Genomic DNA, 27,017 nt, shown 5'->3' with positions numbered 1-27,017 from the left:
AAAACAATTCAGACAAGAAATTAAGTCATCTTGCATAAAGGTGGAAAAAAGAAGGGCATGAAAACAAGTATATACAACAATGCTATATAGCAGATACCACCTATAGAAATTTTTGTTGAAATGGTATTAGTAAAGGGGAAAAATTACCAACGACTCCATTTGTGTGTTTTGTGTGTTTGTTTGGTCTACCATATAATTGATAAAGACATAACGAAAAAGCACTCTGGGAGAAAAACAATTTGGGAGAAATCAATCATTTGGACACATTATTCCTTAGATGTCAATTAGATAAGCATGTGTAATCATAAAGCAGAGAATTGGATATGGGTGTGTAGTTCAAGTGTACTTTTTGAATAGGAAATATAACTTTGAGATAGAATAGTCTAAATTTAAGGTAATGGGGACTGTATAATCTAATTTGGGAGACAGCCTTAAGAGGAAAGGAACTGAAAGATTGAGCAGTATGGCATCCAAACTTTTGAATCTACAGCCGCAGCTGTACATAAAAGAAGGTGCTAGCAAAATGAAAGGAACAACCCAAGGTTGGAGGAAAACTGAAAAGAGCAGTTTTAATAAAATATGAAAACATGGTTTTATTACTGTCTATTCAAGAGTATATCGTATGTGAGTGTATGAAACCCATGAGTCATGACACTTTGTTGGATATCATTACCTGACATCATTACCTGGCAGAAAAATGGTGCTTCATGTCACCAGAGAAGTGGGTTCAAAAAATTATTTTTTCCTAATAAGGGAAATATAAAGCACTGTCTTTCTTGAAGGGAATGGCCATTTTGAAAAAGTGAAATATCTAAAAAGGCAAAATTCATGCAAAGGTTGAGTAGAATTGGGTTCCAGACCACAGACATAAGGGTTTCCATTGAAAGTAACAGAGGCACTCCTTCCATATTAGCATGAGGGAAATCTCAGAAGTCAGGTAACTATATAGAATAATTAATTGTGGTACTGGGAATACTATAAAATTCATCCTACTTTCTGGAATAGAGTATAAGTATAATTGAAATACAACCCCACACCTCTCAAAAGCATGACGTGTTAACAAGATATGCAGAACATATTGTCAAGGTATGGAGCCTTATAAAACCTGTGGATACACATGCCCAAACATGGCAGAATACATTAATATTACCATGCAAATTGAGACTACAGAGCATCCCCCAAAATCTAGGAGTTCATTTAGTGAAAATAACACCTAAAAAGGGATGGGATACAGCACTTGTTAACTGTGTGATCAAAATAAGGAATTGAGTTTTGTGCATTGATTTTTCTAATAATACCTACAAGTTAATTGAAGGGAGTTCAACACGAAAAGCAAATTAAACAAGAAGTACAGGTATAAAGCAAATATGATTCAGAGAAGAGACACTCGATTCGGACACTACAGAATAGTGGGCAAGATATGCCATTGGGCTTTTCAAAGCATTAGGCCATGGTGCACTGAAACTGATTTATTTTTGACTTGAGTTCATATCACAAAAATTTCTCCTAATATCCCTAACTCAGAGAGGCCTGATGTGGAAGGCTGAACTGTGAGATAGAAGAAGTTTGCTACATGGAAAGGATAACATCCTTTAAAATGTAATCAGTTGGCAATCTGGTTATTATTGTATTTAAAGTCAGTTACCATTAGCCTGCGTTCAAGAAACTTTCCAGTTGTGGGTACTCTAGATAACAATGGTTTCTGTATTGAAAGTTGGACCTAAAGTTGAAACTTGCTATTCAACCTCAAAGGTTCCCGCAGAAACTATCAGCAACGCCTAGAGTACATTGCTATCGATACACCCCTATGAAATATGGCAGAATATGCACCATGTTAGAAATCTGAACACTTCAGAACTGTCAGTCTGAAAGAAAATTGGGGTTTCTTCTGTTTGTAAGCTAAATTAAGAATCTGAAATTGTGTAGTCTCTTTATCAGAGCAATCCCTCTCTTCTAGGCATTTTACACAGAGCTTTCTAATGGAAGCACTACTATTAGTGATTGAATAGTTTTGGAAATGTATTTTTATTTGAATTAAAAAAATAAAACCTATATGTAGATAATTTTAAAAAAATGGTAAGCATAGTTTAAAAAGGTACTAGGCATGTGTCCTCAGACTCATATATTTAATTCTTAGTTTTCTGTGTAATGTAACTCAGGAAAGCTACAAAATAAGGGCTAGATATCGGGTATGCTTGGATCCAAAGAGTCTTAGTCATTGAATTGTAATTGAATTTCAACTCAAGTAGAACTAAATAGTTATGCTTAACTACATTTGGGTTTTTGCCTAGCCATAGGGAGGAAAAAATTTTAAAAAAATGGAAGACAGAAATGTGAGAGAAAAGAAACTGTTCAGAAGTATTATTAGCAGATTGAATATCAAATCATTCAATGCTAACAGTTTAAAATTAAGTAGTGACATGGCTCCACAAACTTTATCAAACAAACAAAAAACAATGAAAATATTCTCAGTAGGTAACTTTTCAAATAATTTTCACAATAAAATTCATTTATTTCCTTTTATGAACCTTCAAAAACTAAACAGAACGTCTTAATATTTATGAACATATATTAATATATTTAGAATTGTTTTGCAAATGCTAATGCTAATTTAATATTTTGAGGATATCAGCAAGTATAATATCAAGCAACCATTTGATATAGGTCCTAATTGGGATTAATGATAAAACCTGAAAAATTCAAATTTTGAGAATTTTTTAAAATTTTATATTCTAGTCCATTGATAAAAAAAAATAAACCAGTGTGAACTGAGTATATATAACTGTTCAAAATGTTTAAAGATATTCTTCAAATTCTACTTTCCTACTATAGAGGAATATTATTGTGAGACTGGGAGGAAACTTTTGTAAACATATAGCAGTTGTTTACAAAAGCAATGTAGTAAGAGATAATAAATGCTAACGTTTATGGCAGATTTACAATGTACTATACATCATGCTTTAAATGTTTTCTAAATAGTAGTTCATTATATACTCAAAAGAACTGCAAGAGATAGTTACTATTAATAGCCCCTCTTTTACAGAGAAGGAAACTGAGGCACAGAGTGATAGAGAAATTTACCCAATATCAAGGAGCTAGTTAGTGCAAGAGATTAAAATATAATCTAGGTTTATTGAGTAATATTTATAAGCTCCTTTTTGAAAAAGGAGACAATATTTGAGGCTTAATACATTCATTCAAAAATATTTATTTGGAGTAGAAGGAAGGGACAATAAATATTAAAAAAGAAAAATGGCAAGACCTGTGACTTACTTGGATATATGATTTACTTAGGAAAACAAGGTTGCCAAAAAGAAAAAGAAGAGAAAGTATTTGCAAACTAATATGATTGATGCTCAGAAAGTAAATATGTTTACATTAATATAGTGAGAAAAGTGAAAAGAATATGCATTATATTGAAAGAAGATGAAAATTCATTATTCATATTAGAATTTATGGGCCAACAAATAGGCAGACAAGTTGTGGCAGTAGCATACAGTCACTGTCAATAATGGGTACATTTATTTAAGTATTTTCTTCAAGGGAAGCTACTTTAAACAAATTACCCAGTTCACCATTTGGTTTTGCATTTCCCTTTATGTAGGCATAGACTCAAAATAATTGTTAGTCATGTTAAAATGTACTGGATGAGTTCTTCCTCATTTCAATAACAAAATTTCAGTATTGAGAGTCACTATTTTCATTATAGTTTGTCCATTTCATAAGAAATTAATTGAAAACTTATGCAGTAGAAAACCATTTATACAGTGACTTATTTGAAGAAATATCAGTTGGCTTAAAGTATAGGAGATTTCTTTCAGTTGTCACACGTTAGATCTTGAAGATCCAGAATGTGAGTGGTAAAGCTCATTTATTTAATTGAGATTTGGCCTCTCAAACAGGTGTTTGTGTAAACTTGACTATGACCAATAATTGAGATCAAGTTTAATAAATATATACGCTGTGGAATATTCCAGCAGCTTGGCCTTGTCTTTAACTAAAAGTCATACGTGCAGTTTAGCTCAGGTCCATTAAAAAAATTAAGGTTCCCTTTGTTTACTTTGGGGATGCAATTTTTCCCACAAGTCATGCATCCAGAAAATAATCTTTGAAAAATAAATAAAACATAAGGATCTTGTCATTTAAAAAACAGTGTAGTGTGTTTCATAGAATGGACAGCACACGCAGCACATAGATATTTTGGAAAGCTTTTTAATTTTCTGAACCAAAACCTTGATCCAATAAAACTTAAAGTATCGAAAGAAGTAAAACCCCTGGACAAAAACTTCTGTTTCCCTGTGTTATTTATGCCTCTAAGTTACTAAAATATTATAAATTCCAATAATCCTGTGTCCTAGTAATGCTATAAAACCATGTGAAACACTTTTTATTTCTTTGAAATATTCCCATGAAAGCTATAAAGATGTTTAGTCTCCAATCAGTAGAGTTAGCGTCACTAAGCCAGGGCTTACGTATTCATTCCAGGGTTAGATGAATTACTCATGCCTGCCCAGAAAACAGATTCTCCTCTTGGGTTCAGGACTGCAGTTTGGGTTGGTTACCACCATATGTTAGGCTGTTAGAGAAATTAGTGCCCAAAAATGGGGGTGTAAATTAGGAGTCTTTATATCTTTATTAGACCATGGCAAAAGTGACCACATTCTTATACAATCTCTATGATTAGTTAGCTGTATGATTTGGAGTCAGTCATTCAGCCTTCTTAGTTTATAGGAATTTTCATCTATATAAGAATAGGGTTGGCTCAGTCATATTTAGGTCCCTTTACATTCTCAAATGTGACAGTCACATGACATTTAGCAGTAACGTTCTTAGTCAATCTAAATATGCTAACTTGGCTACATGGATTGCTACACAATTACAAAACACAGGTTATAGACAAAGATTTCTAGTTTTAAGTGGAAGCCTGCTTTCTTTCTATCTCTACCCGATTTGCATTAAATATCCTTAGGTTGTTTCCTTTGTATCAGAAGACAATGACAGTTTTATGAGAGTAAATTAAAGCTTGCCATTAAGCGTCATTTAAGATATTCTTGACATTAAATATGCTTAATGTTTTTAAGTAAATTTGGTTTACAGAATACAACTCAATATATATCAGGTGCTTTCTTTAACATGAATATATTTTGAAACAGTTTCTGATTATTCTTTGCCTTTCTTTTAGAAATTGTGAATCCTGCATTCACACTTTTTTTTTTAATTAAATGTATTGGGATGACAATGGTTAGTAAGGTTACATAGGTTTCAAGTGTACAATTCTGTAATACATCATCTATATATCACATTGTGTTTTCACCATCCAGTGTCAGTTCTCCTTCCATCACCATATATTTGATCCCTTTTACCCTCATCTATCATCCCCTTCCTCCTTCCCCACACCTTCTTAATCAACTTTTTATATTCTCCTCTTTGAATGTGGTATATTACCTTGTTTTTATTTTGAAACATCTCTTATTTTTGCTGTTATAACATTCAAAATCAATGCAGTATTTTTAACCGCCATCTCATCATGAGCTAGGTGAAAATTTGAGAGATTCATAAGAAAAACAGACACACCAGTAAGGATTCACTGAGTATCCTGGGGCATTTGTTCACTGAGGCTACAATTAAACTTAAAATAGGCTGAGTAAACATTTCTAATTATCTATAACTATTCTTTAAAATATATACATACAGATAGATAGATAGATAGATAGATAGATAGATAGATAGATGATAGATAGATAGATAGATGGACAGACAGATAGATATTTTATTTTTTTAGAAACATTTTTTAATTTGGAAAATATTTCCAAATCTGATCACAATTTATTTTATTTCTTATGTTAGCATATAAATGGGTGGCTGCTTCCTAAATAGTGTCCACATGAGCCTTTGAAACAATAAAGCACAATATTTATTTCCTTCTGATTCCTTTAAAGTTATTATACAAAGAAAGCATGAAAATTAATAATAAGTAAATATATAGATAAATCTAGAGTGGAAAGAACTATAGTAGTGTACGTGTTAGCAGCAGTGTATATTACCATATGTAGGAGTATACTGTAAAATAATTCTTGTCTCTTTTCATCATCTCTTTTTTCCAGTTTATGAAATCATCCACACAGAGTGTAGACCCCAGGTACTGGCATTAATCAGTGTTTTTCTGACCATGTAAAACATCCATTGGTTTCCTACTTTGTGATACTTGACTTCTATAAATGCAATTGCATGTGATTAGGAGTAGAAGTAGTCGTTAGAGTAGATAAGAAGCAGGGTATTGTGGCTTTAAAAACAAACAACAAACAAACAGGGTTTTTGGAGTAAAGCAAAACTGGATTCAAAGTATGGATCTGCCACTTTATCACTATATAAAGTTGGTCAAATTACTTAACTTTCTGAGCCTTAGTTTCTTCATCTGTAGAATGGGACTGGTAATATAGACTCTTAAGGTTATTAAAAATGTTTTGGCCGTGCTATATAAAGCCCTTTGCCCACAGATAGCAAGCCATGAATGGTCACTATTTTTTAGAGTCACATGGCATAAGATCACATTTCCAAAGAGCTCTCTAGCTTCCTATGTTCAACATAAGGATGCTTACCTCTCAGTAGCTACTCAGGAAATTCCCAAATTCTATTTGCAGTTTCACAGTGAGCTCAGCCTATTTGAATCAAGGGTTTATTCACTGCTGGTAAATAACCTGGTTCTGATTTTACTTTTTAAAAAGGTGGTTATTATATTGCTGCAAATTGCACAGTCTTGTTTTGAGTTGAAAGAGACAAAAGCTAGACTTGATATGCTCTTAGAAATCTGAAGAGTCTTACTAATCATTTAGAAAATTGAAATACAAAAGACTGAAGTCAGGAAGCTCTTCACAAATGTCTGTAAGACTCCAAGTCCTTTTCATTATCAATTTGACAGACTTGGAGTTAATTGCATTTCAAGGCACTTCGCAAGGTATCTCTTTTCAAAGTGCTTTTCCTTAATTAGTACAAATGATTAGTCACTGAGAAAGGTGGAAGTATAAAGCTTGCTTTTATGTTTGTTAACATTTTCTGTTTCTTATTCACTGTTTGCACCTAGAGGCCCATGTGAATGACATATTTTTATTGAAATCAAGAATAAATATTATGTAAATTATACCCAGAAACAGCAGCTATGGAGTCAAATTATTTTAAGGTAGCTTTAGAAGGATTCATTTGAGTAGTCTAACCAACACAAAGAGGAAAGAATAATGCATATGCTAATGGATCTGTGCTCCTCAATATTAGCATTTGGAGACAATATACCAATCATCTTTGCATCGCAACAACTGGGAGAATGTATTTAACATAGAGGGTGTTCAATTAATGCTCCCGATAATATGGAGCAATTACTGAGGTAATTAATATCATGGGACAATTGACTCTATGTAAATAATTTCTTTTAGTAAATAAAATTTACAGGTTGAAATGTTTACATGACTACACAAGTATGTGAAACCTATATACTGGTTTGCATTTCCTAAAAATATCTTTTCAAAATTTCTTCTATGTATTCCCTTGTTTCAGGTCTCATACTTCGGTGTGGAATATGAAACTGAAAGCAACAAAACAAATAAGACAAACAAAATCTCATAGACACAGACAACAGTATAGTGATTAGCAGAAGGAAAGCCAGGAAAAGGATGGTAGAAGAGGGTAAAGAGGGTTAAATATATGGTGATAGAAAAAGATTTGACCGAGTGGTAAACACAATGCAATAGGCAGATGACGTATTACAGGATTATACACTTGAAACCTATATAATTTTATTAACCAGTGTCACCCCAATAATAAAAATAGAAAAACAATATTTCAATGAGTATAATTAGCTCTCTAGTTTTGTCTCTGTCCCATTCAGTTTGGTTTACTCTATATAAGGATTTCTTAACCTCAGCACTCTTGAAATTTTAGACAAGATAATTCTTTGTTGTGAGCTGTATCTGTGTCTTCCACCGCTAGGCAATGGTAGCTGGCATTCCTTCTCCAGTTGTGAAAACCAAATGGGTCTACAGACATTGTCAAATGTCCACTGGTGGCAAGAGTTTTGTCCTTGGGTGAGACCCTCTGTTTTATGCGGAATGGATGATTTCATGTATGTTGGGATACACAGTGCAACACTGAAAGAAGTCTGTCCCTGACCTCAATTTGTCCTCCTTTGGTCTATCTTTTTGGCACACATATGCCACTCTTCATAGCACTTTGGCAATTCATTATCATTTATTTTGAAATGCAAATCTTCCCATCATTGCTTTGATTATAATTGCAACATGCATATCTGTTCTTTCTTCTCTCTCTCCTTAACATTGTTGACAGGATAAATTTCAAAGACGTCAGTGCAAACCTTTTCGTGCTCTCTCTCCAGCTTCTCTGTACACCCTCAGTACTTGTCATTCTCACACAGGTAACCCAAGCTTCTCAAATGCACAAAAAACTACAGTTCCTGTCTCTATCCTCCACTTGTCGAATTCTGAACCTGGGTTTGGAGCCTCGATTCCATCTTCCTCAACTCATTCCTTCTAGAAGATACTGGGCGTTCTTTTTTCATGCACACCTTCATCATATTTTGTCACCCTTATTAAAGGATGCATATTTATTTTCAAGTTGATCTCTCCACTGGGCTTCAAGCTGCCAGTTCTGCTGGGAGTGGGTACGTGGGTGCTAAGCACTTTTATCAATCAAATTTAATTCTACCAACATAGCTGTACAACATCATTATTCCTTGTTCATATATTTGAAATTTAAATTCCAAGGTTGAATGACTGTGCAAGATCACAGTTAGTAAGTGAAGACTCTGGAATTCCCACATTGGTCTTCCTATCTTCAGAATCCAGTCTCTAACTCAGTGCTCTAGGCAGCCTCAGACTAATTCACATTTGCTGAGTGATTACTAGGTGCAGATCACTTCTAGAGCACATTGCTTTTTGGTCTCTCACAGGAACTGAGAGATAGATAGTACTTCTCTTATTTTACAGATAAGGGTAGATGATCTCCTAAAGTCACACAGGATGAGTCAGAGATCAGCATTTTGTCGCTATCACTAAGGGACCAAAGATTCTCTAGTTTGTGATTAAATATTCCTACAATATTTTTCCCAGTCAATTATTCTAATATCTCTTAAGTCAAATGGGAAAAACTAATCTGTGTGGCCAATGATATATTCATGGAGATTACACAGACACACACACATATATAGGTGTGTTAAGTTGGTGCAAAATTGAATTGAAATTTTTGCAATTATTTTTAATCTTTTTAACTGCAATTATTTTGCATCAACCCAATATATATTCTTAATTTTACAGCAACCCATCTGCTACATCACTTGATTAAAGGATCAGTTAATACTATAATTTCATTATATTAATAGAAAAATATATGAAAATAAAATAGTTTAAGCATTTTTGTTATAAATTGTAAATAATGGTGAGGCAACCACTATTTTGACATGTAGAGAAGTTTGAAGCATACCATACCTTACTATGCTGTTAGCACTGTCGGGATCTTGTGCCAAAACGGTGCCAACCACGGTTCCAATCTTGGCATTTTCATAGACTTCCATGACATAGGAAGGCATGGAAAACAGTGGTGGTTCATCTACATCTCCAACAATGATCTTCAGCATAGTGGCATCTTTAAAAGGACCCAAGTGAGAAAAGCGAAAATCAAGATGTGTGTTTGCTCCTTCTATGTTGAGGGTATAGGACTTCTTTTTCTCATAGTTCAGTGGCTGTGGGGAAAAACAAAATTTCCAATATTATGACTGCCATCACTTTCAAACAAGCATGTTTTTCCCATTTTTGAAACAAGCAAATATGAATAGACAGTCAATACATTTTCTTTTAAAAACAAAACGATGGAGTTTGTCTTCATACTAGCTAAAGCAGAAATTATGGAAACTCAAGTTTGAATCAATTTTGAATTTTTCACACTCATAAATATGATAATAACTAGGTACAAAACGATTTTCCCCATAGGTAATCAAATACTGCTTTTTAGAGAATCTCATTCTTACTCTCCTGTAGAAACTCTTTTCATCTCCTTGTAAACCTACACTATTAATCTTAAAAATAATTGCAACTAATTAGTTAAATTTAAAAAAATGAGGTAGATTTATTTTTGTATTTTGCATTTAAACAATTTATCTCATATCAACTGATTTTTCTCTATCATCATCTTGCTTTTACCTAGCTCTTTTTAAACGTTGTATCATGTTTAAAAACCTCATAATATTTTAAGTTTTCAATTCAGTGATATTTCCTTGGAATTTTAGCAAAAAAATTATACAGACTTCTGAATTTCACATTTGTTGTTTTAGTTGTATTATTTATCTTCTGTTTTGCTGGTAGTAGCATTTCATGTATTTGTATTATTTTCTGATTTATTATATTATAGTGTAATTAACTTTGCTTTTTAAATTATAGTCTTTTTGTTTGGATTTAGCATATAGCAACAAATAAGACCAGTGTGGTAATTTATCCCAAGGAATACATGGTCTAATATAAGATATAAAAGAGCAAAGAGACATGTACAGTGGTGTATATTTAGTGCCATAAAGCTGCGTATTATGGGAATTAATAATAAGGATACAAACCTACATGCATTCAAGCAGCTAGGTGATGCTTCCAAGAGGAAGTACATTTTGAGATAAGAATGTTTGGAAAATGTTAAACATGATGCACATAATAGGCTCTGTGACCAAGAATGAGCTCAGATGTATAAGGTTAGAAAATTGAGCTCAATGTCAAAACTCTCCATGTTAATGTTTGCGCAGGTGATCCAGAGACCTGCCTTTTTATTTGAGCCTGGTGAAGTAGCCACTGATGCTGGTCTTCCTTATTTATGTCTATGAGAATAAGCAGAAGAGATAGTTGTTCATAATTATTTCCACCACTGGTTTTGCACCAGCTTGCTTCAATCTTGAAGTTTTATATTCTTGGCTGGATCAGAGAATGATCATTCCCTATAGAGGAACTTACATATTTTCCTTCACACTAAGGACCAAAAAGATTTTGATTAGACAGAGTGTCCTTAAGGGACTTTACAAATAGAAAGAACAATCCTACTGATGATTATTTCCCATGTCTCTTCTGAATGGCCTTGGAAAATGGGGCCTTTCCAGAAAATGTTGATTGCACCGAAGAAAAAAAAAAATCCATTTAAGTTCCAAACTAGATATTAAGAACCTAGAACCAAAGAACCTACTTGGGTCATGGGGATATGAATGAGACTGGGCTACTACAATATTTTACAAGTTTTATAAGACAAAATAAAAATTTTAAAAATCTTAAAAACTCAAATTATCAAAAGTGGACCATTTATAGAATATATATATATATATATATAATGTATATAATATAATTATAATATAGTTATGTATATAATTATTACATAATTATGTATATAATATAATTATTGTTAGAGATCGCAGAATTATGTATATTATATATAATAAAATTATGTATGTTAGATTTACATTTTTTAAAGAAGTGTTAATAGATTTTGTAGTTTGTGATCCACCAATTGGGAGCCATTTCCTTCTGAGAGAATTTAAAGTAGAAATTAATTGTGAAAGTGACTAGCATCTATCATGTTTGGGAGGTCACATAACTCCTAGTTGGTTTCACAGATTGATTGCACTTTTTCTTTCCTTGACTCCTCTCTCCTTTGTATTAATGAACGAGAATTTGTTTTTGACTAACCCAAGAAATCTCGTCCAAATTTAAATAATCTGTCCTAGAAATGGTACACACTTTCATCCTATTAGAAATTGTGTGGATGGATATGGTCCCCCTTGGCTCAGAGCATGGATTGGCAGAATCCAGGCATGTTGCTTTTGGAAAGCAGCCTTCTTCACAGGCTTACTATTCATTTAAGATCAATGTAATTTTTTAGAGTTAACCTGCTGCATCTGGTAGACTTTATATGACTAAAGGTCTCTTTGAACTTGAGTATCTGACACCTTAAAGCCAAAAAGATAAGATTTGTTTACTTTACTAGGGATGTTAACATTCTTTTTTTTTTTTTTCATGATAACACAGGATTTTAAAACAAACATCTCCACTTATTCAGTCTAGGCTCTTATATCTTTCTGATTCTCAGTGACATTTGTGGATGTATTTTGGTCACTTCTTCCCCATTAGGTATTATTATCAAGCTGTGCATCCAATATGACAGGCATCACTTTTCCATTTTTCAGCAGGTCCTTCAGTAAATTAGATGTCATTTGTCTTAACAGGACCCTACCTACTGCCATGAAGCAGGCTGTTTGTGTGGACACATAATTTCATGTTTATGATTATCTAATATATATTTAACTACATTAAGGCAGGGACAATCATTTTGAGGGACTTGCTTGCCAGGACTGGCAGATGGATGGACATCTGGAGCCGCTAAGGAGTGACAGGATTATTTCAGGTTGGGACAGAAATTTAGACTCATATAAAGCAATGTGAATGGAAATATTTTAACAACCTCATTTATGAAAATGATATGGCAGTGCTGAATTATAGGTATAGAAAAACTGAGAGAAATTATATCCATTTATTGTTAGAGATTTCAGGATTTTGTATATAATATAATGGATGTTAATTCTTTGTTTTGTATTACAACTATAATAGAATATAGATATTGGATTAGGATTATAATTATTTCATATTACTGTAATCCTGGCAAAACTATCCAAATACTCATCATCCAAACATAATTAAATAAATCTTTCAATAATTTCCTACTAATCTTTTGTTCCTGGGAAACTACTTAGAACTCTATCTGTGGATTTCACCTTCCTACTTACTAGTAGACTTTTCTTTTTAAGTTTTATTATATAGTTTATCAATTTTTTTAAATTTATTGGGGTGACAATTGTTAGTAAAATTACATAGATTTCAGGTGTACAATTCTGTATTACATCATCTATAAATCCCGTTGTGTGTTCACCACCCAGAGTCAGTTCTCCTTCCATCACCATATATTTGATCCCCCTTATCCTCATCTCCCACCCCCCACCCCCCTTACCCTCTGGTAACCACTAAACTATTGTCTGTGTCTATGAGTTTGTTTGTTTTTTTAACTTAAAAATAGTCTATCAAATACAGAATACCAGGAATGATGTAACCTATTTATTTAATACCTGATTTTTATCCGAGGATTATAGAGGGAAAATTTTGGGGAAAAAAAACACACCAAGTTTTTACCAAGGTTACTGAGGTACAACAGAAAACAATAACATGAAATGTCTCTGGGAGTTTATAAAAGACACAACATTCTTATTTTAGCCTTAAAATTAAACAAAGACAAATAGAAAATAATTTCATAGACATGAGACATAATATGAACGTGATCAGTATAGTTGTAGAACCAGAGAGTGTTCATGTGTGTAAGAAAGAGTCTGTCCAACTGTATATAACAATGCCAATTCTCCATGCTTTTAAATCATTCTGGCTGGATCTTGACAATGATCATAACATTGAACAGCTGATCAAAACACTCAAGTTAAAGAAAAAATTGGGGAGAGTGCTTCCTTTTAGAGCTAGAAGATAACACTTAGAAAGAATAGGTACCTAGTCTCCACTCTTGATCATTTGTTCACCATTATTTACCCCAGAAATTTTGCCTTATCAAGGTATTTGGTGTAGGGTTGGGGGGTTGATAATGGGAATATAATTTGTCCCATTTAACAAAATTTCAGAACTATGCCAAATTTGTCTTCTTGGAAAACTACAAGTCTGGGTTATCAATTCCAGTTTGAACATTTCTGCAGAGCTTGGAGTGATGTTGCCACAAATGAAGGAATCTGTGGACCTATCAGAAACTGGAAGAAGCAAGGAATGGGTTATCCCCTAGAATGTTTGGAGAAAGTGCAGCCTAGCCAATTCCTAAATGATTTCAAACTTCTGGCCTTCAGAACTGTGAGATAATGTTGTTTTAAGGCACCCAATGTGTTGTAATTTGTTAGAGCAGCCCTAGGAAACCAATACAGACTTACTTGCTTCATATAGAAACACAGAAAATATTTTTCTTTCTTTGTAGTGTGCTGGAAGGTTTAAACAGTATTGTAATCATTTGATCCTTAAGGTTTGATAGAATTTCCTTAGTGAACCATTGACTCTGAAGTATTTGCAGAGGTAGTTCTTTCACAAGTTTTCCATTTTCTTATATAAAACCAGTTTATATGTATCTTGTATTTCTTTGAAGTTGCTTTTTAGCAACTTTCACAAGAAATTACATGAAATTTACTTGTGTATAATTATGAAAATATTATACCTTTTTCCATTTTTTTCTAGCTATTTACTTTTCATTATTCTTTCCATGTTTCTTAATAAGATTAATTAAGGCTCACTTTTATTGTTTTATTGTTTTGTTGTTTATCATATTTTTCCCCCCAAAAATAAATTACTTAAATTTAATAAATTATATTTCTAATTTCTAATGTCCTTTTGTCTTTATTAATGTTCTCTGCTTTTATTCTTCCTTTGTACTTTTACTTATATACATTAATTTATCTAATTTTATTGTTTTATTTCCTGTCTTTAATATATTTAGGATTATGAGTATACTCTCAGAAGTACTTATTCAGTATCCCGTAATTTCCACATACATTCTTTTCATTATCATTTTTTGTCTAAAAGCTCTGCAATTTTGTTTTGCATTTTTTTCTTTGATTTGCATGTTATTGAAGAAAAGGTTGCTGTTATTATGGTTGGTAAGTGTCCAAGTTGAGGAAATCGTTTTATTTACTTGGTAGTTTTCATTAATTTTTAGTTATATTTCATTTTGAATGAGAGCATTTTGACTGTACTATTTTGGCTATCGGGTATTAAAAAATGGAGATAGTTTTAGAAGGCTATATTAACTATATATATATTAAATATACATATATAACTCTCTATAGATACATATATATATATATATATATATATATATATATATATATATACTATATTAATATTGCTAATGTTCTATGGAACTGGAAATAAAAGGTATGTCTTCAGAATAGAGATATTAATATATATCAACCTCCTTATAAGTTGTTATTGAATTATTCCAATTTTTATAACACTGTTTTTGTCATGGACTGAAATAGGCATAATATAATCTTCTACTTGTTTGGTTCTATGCATAGATCCTTGTATATATTTTAATACATTTGTGTAATACAATATTTGTGTATTACAATATCTGTATATTATTTTGTAAATGTTGTTGCTATCTAACGTGCTACATAAATATTTACCCTTTTTGTATATGCATTGTGAATTAGAAAATCACTTTTGTCTTTTTATGGATTTGATTTGGATTCTAGTAGGCATTAAGACACATTTCTTATTTTCCTTTTTATTTATTTTGCTATTCTTTTATTTTAACCTTCATTTTCTGTTTGTTTGTTTAAGTATCTCTAGTTGTGTTGTATAAAGTTATTTTACTTTTGTTATTCAAAAACGTTTATATTTTTGTTCTGGTGACTACCTTTAAAGCTTTTAAATTAAGGTAATATACTTAATCTGTATTTCCTTTAACAATAATTATTAGTACCTTCCATAAAGCAGTGACTAAAAAGTGTTTCTATTTTTTCTTGCTTCCCTTATATATTAATAGCATTATTTTGATCTTTGCACTTTTAAGTATGCTTACAGATCTAATATTTGATTTATTGGCTCTGACATAGTCTTTGATTTCTAGCTATTACTAATTAAGCAATCCATGAGGTTATTTTATTTGTAATCTTAATTTCTTATAATAAGAATTCACAGATTCACAGAACTGATAATGTTTCTACATTTTTAGGACATATATTCTTTATATTCTGATCCATCACTCTGGTCCTGACGTTTATTGTACTCAGTGTTCTGGTTGTCATTTCCTTTTAGTACCCGCAGCTATTTTGGTTTGCTGATATAATCCTCAGAAAATGTTTCCTCATATTTAAGTTCTAAATAGCTTGCCAGTGAGCGCCATACTTGAAGGACAGTGTAATTGGACATAAAGCTCTTTACTCACATTTATTTTTGCGAGTATCTGGACTACACAGCTCCATTCATACTTAACAGTAATCTCCCAGGCAAAGATTTCCATGACCTTCTTCCATTTACTTAATGGTAACTTAGCCTATACTATTAGCACTTGACGTCTTGTATTATAACAATGGTTCATGTCTACAGTTTTCCCTAAGAAAAAGAATATTATCTAATCCATCTTCGTATTACAGGTATCTGGCATAATTCCTACTATATGGTGGGTGATTAATATTTCCTCCTTAATCTCAAATATAGCTGTGTTCAGAGTACAGAAAAGTGCTCTGACATGGTTTACATTTGAAAGATGGAAAATTCTATATTATTTTTAACATATGAATAGTTAATACCTAAGTGTGACCAAAACAATGAACATATGTTAACTCGTTTAATCACAACTCTGCTATGAGATATAATGGTTTCCCATTTACCAATGAGGAAATCAAGGCACAGAAAAGTTAACACAGTTGCCTAGTGGCAACAGCTTGGAAGTAGTATCCTTGGGATTGGCAGGGAGAATCCATAGGTAGTGCCTTTCAGTACTATGGTATACTGCCTAAAATCTAATTAGCACACACATAGCCTATCATAATATTCACATTTGATGAATAAGAAAAACATATTTTTAGTGAAGCATAATATTCTCATTATTAAAAGATACATTCATGCATCATCTATCCAAGTGTTGACAACACTGAAAATGAACTGGTAACTTCATTAATTCTAACTTCATTAATTCTGGCTACCAGAACTCTGAGTATCTATACAACGTCCTTAATTCACAGATTCACAGAACTAAGACACTGACATGCTTTCATGCGAAACCCTTTATCAACTCTGTCCCTGCATGAAGTTCTAATTCTGGTGTAATTTTAACTTCCCCAGGCAGTGGGGCTTCTCTTTCTTTCTTAGAAAGTGCTCAAGATCTTAAATGCAATTCACTGTCAATGAGTGGACTCCGATTTTCATCTCAAATTTTAGTTTCTTAATTCATCCTATTACTCCTAGTCATTACTTTTACATATCATTGCTCTTTCTAACTTATAAAGTAATACTTTCCCCTCTTTAATATTAACACATTTAATATTACTGTAGATAGTTATCTTCTTTTCCATCAATCACTTTCCAGCCAGCTCTACATATTTGGGACGTTTTAATTGTTTCTCATTAATCACTGCTACTATTAATTAAATCACACTAGTATATTCCTTCTCTGGAACTATAAAACCATCATAAATAGAAGGATACTGAAAACAGCATTAAAGCCAAATTGGTCAATGATTCAGTTCTTCTTGAAGTTCAAGAAGGTCCTAAAATTCTGCTTTCCTAAATAATAAGAGAAGAGACTCCTTTTGACCTATATTTGGTTCAATATCTATATTGCATCATCATCTAGGTTTTCAAATGCAAGAATGAGAGGACAATAATGGAGTGGATAGCAATATTTGAATATGAAAAATGTAACTTTAGTCATGAAAAAAAAAAAAAAAAAGACCAAATTCTAGAATAGTGACTAACATTATTGTTAATTTTTGTTTCTTGAATAGGACACGTATTTTAAATGATGGTATTTTGCAAAATCTTAAGAAAAATGGAATGAATTTGAATATGTTCCTTCAGCTTGGCTTTCTTATTATGTCATCATGATTTGTGGTCCTTGTCAGACAGAGGCTTTTCCTGGATGACAATCTGTGGAGACTAGAACATATGTATAAGCGTTCATATTATAAATTTGTCTATGCAAAAGGGTATAACTTAGCTCAATATATATAATTCCAAGGGCATCGATACAACTAAATATTATCTGTTTCCTTACTGTCATTTGAATACTGGGGAAATAAATGGATTTTACTTCAAATAACAGATATAAACATATACGTATCGCTTCTCGGCCTTTTGGCTAAGATCAAGTAAAACATATAGGTAAAGTATATTTACTATATTACATATTATGTATAACTAAATGCAAGCACATATACATATGTGTGTGTATTTCTATATACCCACACATATGAAAAATTACCAATAGCCACAAATATGTATAGCTTAACTCAAGAGGATGTTTCAACACATCATTAATTTCCAATTAGTGCACTAAATTATAAAGTATACATATATATATATATATATATATATATATATATATATATATATATATTTTATATATGTATATAAAAAATAGTCAATTAACTTCAGGGTAGTTTCAACTGATCTATCACTCCAGGCTTATGGTAATGGCTACAGATGAACAGTAAGAACAAAAATTATCCATTAGCAGTCCTCTATCCAAAGCTATTACACATATAGTAATAGATTTTATTAAATTAATACTTGGACTCTTATCTCTTTGGCTTCTGGCTGAGCAGAACTACTTTTCAGATATCGGAAACATAAAAGTAGCAGGTTGACTGAGTTTTTTAACTTAAAAAAATACAAGTACCTAGTTACACAAATGTTTAACAACTATTGTGCTTCCCCGAAAATAAGACCTAGCCGGCGGACCATCAGCTCTAAAGTGCCTTTTGGAGCAAAAATTAATATAAGACCCTTTTGCTTCAAAAGGCACATTAGAGATGATGGTACGGCTAAGTCTTATTTTCAGGGAAACACGGTATTATGGGCATAGGTACATTTGTAGCACACAGAGATACACATTAATGGGAATTCCTAGTGCACTCATAGTTTATTGCTCAGAATAAGGTCTTCCTCCTCTATCAGACCTAGCAAAATAAAGAGAGTTAAGGAATTGCTGTATTTTCTACAGTAAGATATTGGTGAAATGCCCACTATGGTATGTAAAGCATAAAAGATAATTCAAAAGAAAAATATTTGTGACTGAAATATACCTGAAAATGTTGCACTACAAAGACAATATTAAACTTGAACTTTGAATAAAAAAATAGTTTACAGAAGAAGGAAGAGGAAGGAGGCTGCAACAAAACAACATGTGCTGTAATATAATGTACACAGGATACTTCATTCTTTGTGTAAATTAGTTAACATGGAATAAAGGAGGGCGGCAAAATCACCACATGGAATGGTATGGAAAGTATAATTAAAATTTGGTGTAAATAAAGGAAGAAAGGAAGAAAAACAGAAAAGTGGATATTGAGGCATTATTTTAATTAGCCAAACACAGTTCAGAGCACTATTTTCACCTTATTTTATTTTTAATAACCACCTTGTAAAGTACTTAAATAAGAATACTGAAGCTCAAGCCTTGAGATAAGGTGATAGAACATTTAAACTGCATGACCAAATTTTATACTTCAACTGACAGAAATATTATGTTTTCTACTACCCTTCATGATTTGAAGATAAGTTAAAAATTTTTTTTTGGGGGGGTCTTAACTTAATAGGCATTGTATACGTACTTAAATAGGTTTGAAAAAGAAAAGTTATACTACAAAGGATATTGCCGAAAATCAAGAAAGCAAATAGCGTTGGAGCCTTGAATTAAAAGAAAAAGAAATGGAACAACTGTTAAAGAGAACACAAATTGATATAGAGCCACAAAAAGAGACACTAAGAAAGACTACTGTAAAAGAAGCACATCCCTCGCCAGAGGTTTCTATCAGAAGAAAGAGTGCACCCACTTGCATGCATCCTTATCTGTTTTCCCCTTTCCACCCAGCCAGACTCCATTAAACAATGAATGAAAGTTATCAAAGTGTATTTACAAGGTACCATACCACGGACCGGTAAATTTAACTTGGCAATTTTCTGATGAAGGGATGATATGGTCAGGGATGTACAGACGCTCCTGCAAGCTGATTTACAGAGCACTGCTGATTTTGATCTTTGGGAAGATTAGCTGGTCTGCCTTGCTGGCTAAAGTAAGCTGCTTTAGAGATGAAATGAGGAATGGGTTTTAAAGGACTTTTATCCATTTCCTGCCATCTGAATCGGTACCTCTTAAAGGTTACAACCCACTGCGTTATACAGTTCAGTTTTTAAGTTGTTATCATTTACAACATAAAACATATAGCAATGAAGTAACTCTGAGATTGATAATCTTAATCTGAAGAATCAAAAAATTAGACGAATGCAATCATTGATGCATTTTAGCAGAAGTCTAGACTGCATTAAAAAGGAATTCAGGCATCTGCCGCAGCATGGATGGACCTGGAGGGTACTATGCTGAGCGGAGGGTCAGACAGTGAAAGAGAGATGCAATGTCATCTTGCTTATATGTAGAATCTAAAGAACAAAACAAACAAAGAAACAAGCTCATAGATACAGATAACATTTTGGTGGTTGCCAGATGGGAGTGGGTTTTGATGTGTGAGTGAAAAAATGGGAAGGGCTTAATAGTACAAATTGGTTGTTACACAGTAGTCATGGGGATGTAGAATATAGCTTAAGGAATGTAGTCGATAATATTGTAGTAACTATGTATTGTGTCAGAAGGGTATTAGATTTATTTGGTGAGAGATGGGAGGGGGCTGGGGAGTAGGGTGAAACAGGTGAAGTGGTTAACAAGTACAAATTTTGTGGGGTATCCGATGGACACTTGTTTCATTAGGGAGACCTCCTCAGGGATATGTAGATACCTGGTCACTGCACTGTACACCTGAAGCTGAACAACAATGAATGTCAACTACAATTTTATACATATATATAGTTACATATATATATGTATAAAATTGTAGTTGACATTCATTGTTGTTCATATATATATATATATATATATATATATATATATATGGATAGAAGAAGTGGAATACAGCATTAGGAATAGAGGCAGTGGAAATGTAATGGCTGTGTGCGATGTCAGAGGGGTAGTGGATGGGGGGGAGGGGGGTTATCACTGTGTGAGGGAAATAAATGATAAATGTTTAACTGTTACATTGTTTTGTACACCCGAGAGTAATAAAAAAATGTTGGAAAAAAAAGAATTACAAATTGGTAATTACAAAATAGTCCCTGGGATGTAAAGTATAGGAAATACAGTCACTAATATAGTCATAACTATGCATTGTGCCAGGTGGGTACTAGGCTAGTCAGGGGAATCACTTCATAAATTATACGAATGTCTAACTACTATGTTATACACCTGAAATTAATGTAAAATAATACTGAATGTCAACTGTAATTGAAACAAAAATTTTAAAAGGGTGGGGGGAAGGTGAAGGGGAATAAGAGGTTCAAATTTCCAGGTATAAAACAAGTAAGTCGTGGGGATGTAATGTACAACACAAGGGATATAGTCAATAATATTGTGATAGCGTGGTACGGTGTCAGATGGTTGCTGGACTTATCGTAGTGATCACTTTTTTAGGTATATAAATATTAAATAACTATGGTATAAACCTGAAACTAATACAATATTGAGTGTTGGCTATATTTTAATGAAACTTATATTTAATGCATAAATAAATATATAAATAAATAAATAAATTCAGGGGAAAAAGTGATTGAGAATTTGAACTCAATTATCAAGATTATTTTTAGTATATCATCACTGCCCTTTACAAAATTAAAACAATATTTATCTTGAAAACACCTATTTTGTATATGTGTGCAATATAGAATGACTAAGTTTAATTAATTTTATGTATGCACAAACATACACATATACTAATTCCCTGTCATTTTTTATTAAAAAAATCAAATTAATTGAAGCCAAGCAGGGTGATAAAAACCTCATTGTCCTTAATCCCACAATATATATTTGTATTTCAGATCATGTGTATATTCAAACCACTCACCGTCTCCCTCATTTTTTGGAAACAAGATGTGACTTCCTACTTTATAAAGACAATAATGCTCAGTAGGCAAGGGCATCCCTACACTCACACACATACACATGCAGGGTAGATCACTGCATACTTATCAGCACCCATTTTTTTCACCCTCCTGCTTGATTATCTCAGAAGGAGGCATACTATCATGGGTTGTTTCTTTCCAGCTGTGATCAAGATCCTATACATGGCCACTTCTATCTTAGTGCATTTTTTAAAATCAATTACCTTCTCTTTAGTATCCTCAGTCTCTTGTTTCTATTGACCTTTTACCTATCTGCATAGAAACCCATGTGCAGTCTTCCAGCTTACAATTAAAATCTTCATTTCATCCTGTTGTCATTTGTCTGCTTCATAACCTTTCTTTCTCGCTTTCCTGCTAACCTTCCCAAAGAGGATGGTGTGTTTCTCCTTTTTTCTTCATGACCTTTACTCACATTTTCTCTCCACCACACTGAATTTATTCTCCTCATTGTAGCAAAGACTAAACACCGGGGGTGCCAAAAATAAAAAATAAAAATGTATACATTTTAAGAAAGGAAAAAAATTGTATTAAAATTGTAATACAGTGAATGATGCTAGCATTCATTTGATTAATGCCATCTTTTGAGCGAATGTCATACTACACATTGCTAATATGTAATTCAATTCAACTTCAAAAAGTAATACATAGATAACATTTCTGAAAATGTGTATACATTTATTTGGCAATCTCCGGTATTCACGTAAAATAAAACCTAGTCAGTTACTGCTTAGATACCTTCAATGGCTGTCCATTGGGTAAAAATTAGCAGGGCCCCATATACCTTGTACCCACTGACTTAATCCTTCACTCTCTCTGCTCCAGAATCAACAATATCATTTGATTCCTTAATGAGTCATGTTCCACCCACCTCAGACTCTTGGTGCATTTTCTTTCCTCCTTCTGGAATGCTCATCCTTATATCTCTTCCTATAACTCTTAAGTTTCTTTCAATTCTCTGTTTATCCATGCTGAATATCAGACAGGCTCACACATTCTAGCTTCTCTTCCCCAATAGCTTTGTATGACTCTCCTTCAAATAAATATTTTTATTATTGATCTAGAAATGTATGTGATATTAATGTCTGCCCACTTCCATAAATTGGAAGCTCTGTGCAGACACAGATGAAGTCTAACCCTGTTCACCCTTGCATAGTATTCGGCATATAAGAGGTACTCAAAATACATATATTTGTTAAATAAAGATATGAAAATTGATTCTTTTTGTCATCATATTTTTTGACCCAGGTCTGACAACGTCAGGAATGAAATAATAAAAAGAAAAGATATTTTAAGGGAAAATATGAACATTTTACATAGACCAATGATGACTGGTGCTCTGTAAGTATTTACAAATTTTAAGTTCTACTTTGCAGGCCCCCTGTGTAGCATCCAGGAGACAAGTTGATCATTAATTTTAAATCAAAATAAAACAACGATTGTTAGAAGAATGATGAAGATTTTATACAGTGTAAATAGAAAAATATATACAAAATAGATGATAGATAGGTAGGTAGGTAGATAGAAAGATGATAGATGATAGATAGGTAGATAGATAGATAGATAGATAGATAGATAGATAGATAGATAGATAGATAGGTTCACTTCAAAATCTACAGTAGCACATTAGGGTACAATGTCTCAGCCTGTGTTCTGAGCATGTTCTACAGTAGAATAATCTGGAATATTTGTTAAAAAGGCCAGCTCCTCAGCCCAACTCCAGTGTTTCTGAATCAAACTACATGACAGTAAGACCTAGGGATTGGAAAATTATTAGATTTTCAAGCTGAAATCGTAAAACATTTAAAGACCAAGAACACTGCATTACGAGTTACATTTAAATCATTCTTTGGTAATTTTGTGAGTTCCACTTTATTTTTACAATGAGTATTATGTGCTCTTAAAAACCAAAAGTGATAGATTCAGTCTATACCTAAGAATTTGGAATTTTTAGGAATAAGGAAGAATTCTTAGGAATAAGGAAGAATAGGGGATGAAGTTAATGGTTTCACCAAAACTGTCTTGATGGATCGGAGATTATCAAACAAAAACCTGTCTCCTAAAGAGGGTTCACTAACACGGTGAAAATTTTTACATTATTTAGGAGTCTCTTAATGTTACTAGATTATTAAAACATAGAGTAATGGCATTAATAGAACTGACTTTGATGATATGTCTATTATCTGAAAACAAAGATAATGGGGCTAATTCATATGTATTCTACCTCAGATCTTCCCAACATAACAAAATATAATTCCTAAGACAGTACCCCAAGAATCAAACACAGCCATAATTAAAACATAAATACATCTTAAAGAGGAAATATTTTAGCATTCAAATGACCTGAATATGGATTATTCATACCTCTGCCAAATTCCATTCATGGAAAAAAGGGTGACTTGCCTAAATCACTAACATTATGTTTATTTTACCTTCTTTAAGGAAAGGATCCCTTCTCTGGTCTCTTTGTCGGTGGAGATGGAGAATATCCCAACACCATCACCATTAATGATGGAGTAAGTCATGTCAGCGTTTGAACCAGTGTCTGCGTCATTTGCCTTGATTTTCCCAACAGCAGAACCAACTTGAGCTGACTCAGGAACATACAGCTGATAGTGCTCTGAAAAACAGTGCATGTTTTTGATGATAATATTCATAAAATAATAATCTTACAAGAAAATACATTAAAATATTTATACAACATATTTAAATGAACAATATACTAAGTAATGTATAAAATTAGTCATTTAAAAATTTTACGTATTAATATCATATCTAGTAATGAAATACTAGATTTATATAAGGTTTAACATGTATGAAAAATAGCCTACATGAAAAGAATGTGTAGATATTTGAATTAAAATATTTTTATACCTCTTCATCCATAAACAGAAAAATAGATGGGGGAGGTCAAGTTTGCATTCTTATGTTGAGCAAAAATGAACATAATGCTCAGTCAAATATTAGCGTAATTTCTAAATCTTGATCCACATAGCACGTGATGTTAAAAATAAAAGTGTGAGAACTTTGAATTCAAAGTGAAAACAGGAAAAATAATAAAGCCTAACTGTGAATGTGATTTTTACTTTGATAAATAGCTTATATTGAACTATATAAGCCATGAAAAGAGACAGTAAATGTGTTTATACATTTATTTACCATGTATTCCCAATCAGCTTCTAAAAATAATTTTAAGTGGTTTTATCTATAGTAAAATATAAATAAGGTTATTAAAATTAAAAAAAAATAATCACCAAGTTAAAGCCTGAGAAAGTAAATATAATGACTACATAAGATAATGCAGTATTTGTGATTAACATTAATTTGGACACTATATATCCTCTAGTCAACAATATTAAAACACTATTGATTCTATATATCTCATTACCTATATACAGAAATATATTTTTCAGTATGTCCTGACACTAAATGTTTACACTGAAAAATATAAAATTTTCAAAATATGTCCTAATTCTAAATTCATAGACATCTCCATATAGGAATTTATGAATTAGATATTAGGACACATAGTGAACATGTCATTACCAACTGTTCTATGGTAAGTTAGACACTTATCTATTAAAGACATTTATTATAGCAAATATCAAATAGTAATGGAAATAACAGGAATCTAATAGAGGTAGAATTTTATAAAAGAGTTTCAGCCAAGACTAAATTAATGATGATTTCACATTATACATGGATATAATTTGACAATATAGATAAGTGAATGCAGAGCCCATATAAACATAATTTCCCTGAGCCATTATTTTATTAGCTGTGATATGTTAACTTTTTTAGGTTAATGTATTTGGCAAGTATATGAAATATTTTAATTTGCTTGTAAAGATACATTTGTGTGATATAAAGTGCTATATGTAGGTATTAAAAATTTATTCGCGTGTTTGTGTGTGTCTGTTTATTTACTATTCAACATAGATATTAGACAGTTCTCTTCTATAAATATTTGAGATACTACCTGAAGTTAAATATTATTGTTTAGTTCAGCAGTCCTCACGAACATAACATTTCCCAGGAAGAACACCCTCTTCTGTGAAATATATTATCCCCTGATATTAATAATGTTTCACCAGGATCTGCCATGTTGTTAAAGATTCTATCTATCTTAATATCGTTCATTGATCTGGGAAGAGCATGAGACCCAAATTTTATAGGACTCCATCTTTCTTCTCAACGGTGAATGGTGAAAAGGTAGGTAGCTCATTCCCAAAGATCCAAAGACAGTACACTCCCTTAAATGTTAGAACTAGAACCAGGAAAGAACTGCAGTTTCTCTTTGGTGGCAAAGCTATGAAATATTGGAAGGAGCATCGGACAATAACCATTTTTTCAATACGTATGGTGAAGACCTAATCTAAGGCACGAATTCAGCATCAGAAAGAAGCCATAATAATTTTTAGAATCCATGAAAATAGAGATGTTCCTAGGCAGTTACATATGAAATAGGATATTATACTGTTCAAAAATATATGTAAATGAGCAAGTTACAAAATAAATTAGAATATATGGTGTGGTTTTTTTTTTGTTTGTCTTTTGTTTTTTTTCTGAGATAGAGGCTAGGATGTCAATTTTCTGGTTGCTCTTTTCTCAATATTACAGTTAAACCATGACTTCCTTCAACTCTGTAAGCCTCTCAAAGAACTTTTAGTTAAGACTGGGATGATGATACCTGAAAACAAAAATGTCTTAGTACACATAGGTTAATAAGTAAATCAAAGAATTATTATGACAGTACTAATTTAAAAGAATTTTACTTAAAAAAATGTTTTTACGAAGAAAGTTCCAAAAAACTGTACACGTGAGTCGTAAGAGAGTCATCGTAGGCCAGAAAACATTTAGGCTGAGTCTTACAAGTGGAAGCATACCTCTGGAAAAGGAAGATCATGTTTAGAGCAAGAATTCACACTTGTTCATACATTCTAAAAATTGCAAGTATACTAAATCTTCCCCATTTACAATGCTTCATTAGACAAAATAGAGTATATTAAGATCAATATTTTAACATTTGATGCACTTTTCATATAGTTGAGAATTTACAAATTATAAATTGTAAATCAACTTTTAGTAGGCAGCTTCTAAGGTAGTCTCTGATATTCCCCACCTTCTGATATCTATGCCCTTAAGTAATCCACTCTGTCAAATATTGGCTGGATATGGTAACTCATTTCTGATGAATTAAATTCAGCAAAATTAATGGGATGC

The 27,017-nt window shown here is 32.3% G+C and overlaps 1 protein-coding gene across 2 annotated transcripts in view; it reads right to left on the bottom strand.

Moving 5' to 3' along the window:
• Positions 1 to 27,017, bottom strand: part of LOC109451424 (cadherin-18) — an 864,067-nt gene that overhangs the window by 31,962 nt on the left and 805,088 nt on the right. For both annotated transcript variants that reach the window (XM_074329055.1, XM_074329056.1), the window contains 2 exons: positions 24,227 to 24,414; positions 9,492 to 9,745 (listed from right to left, as the gene is read on the bottom strand). In XM_074329055.1, the coding sequence (XP_074185156.1) occupies positions 9,492 to 9,745; positions 24,227 to 24,414 (442 nt within the window). The remainder of the gene's footprint in view (positions 1 to 9,491; positions 9,746 to 24,226; positions 24,415 to 27,017) is intronic.

This window comes from Rhinolophus sinicus, linkage group LG03 (genome assembly GCF_036562045.2).
Source record: "Rhinolophus sinicus isolate RSC01 linkage group LG03, ASM3656204v1, whole genome shotgun sequence".
NCBI classification, from domain to species: Eukaryota; Metazoa; Chordata; class Mammalia; order Chiroptera; family Rhinolophidae; genus Rhinolophus; species Rhinolophus sinicus.
The sequence above is the reverse complement of the archived record's forward strand: the minus strand, read 5'-3'. Positions and strand labels throughout refer to the sequence as shown.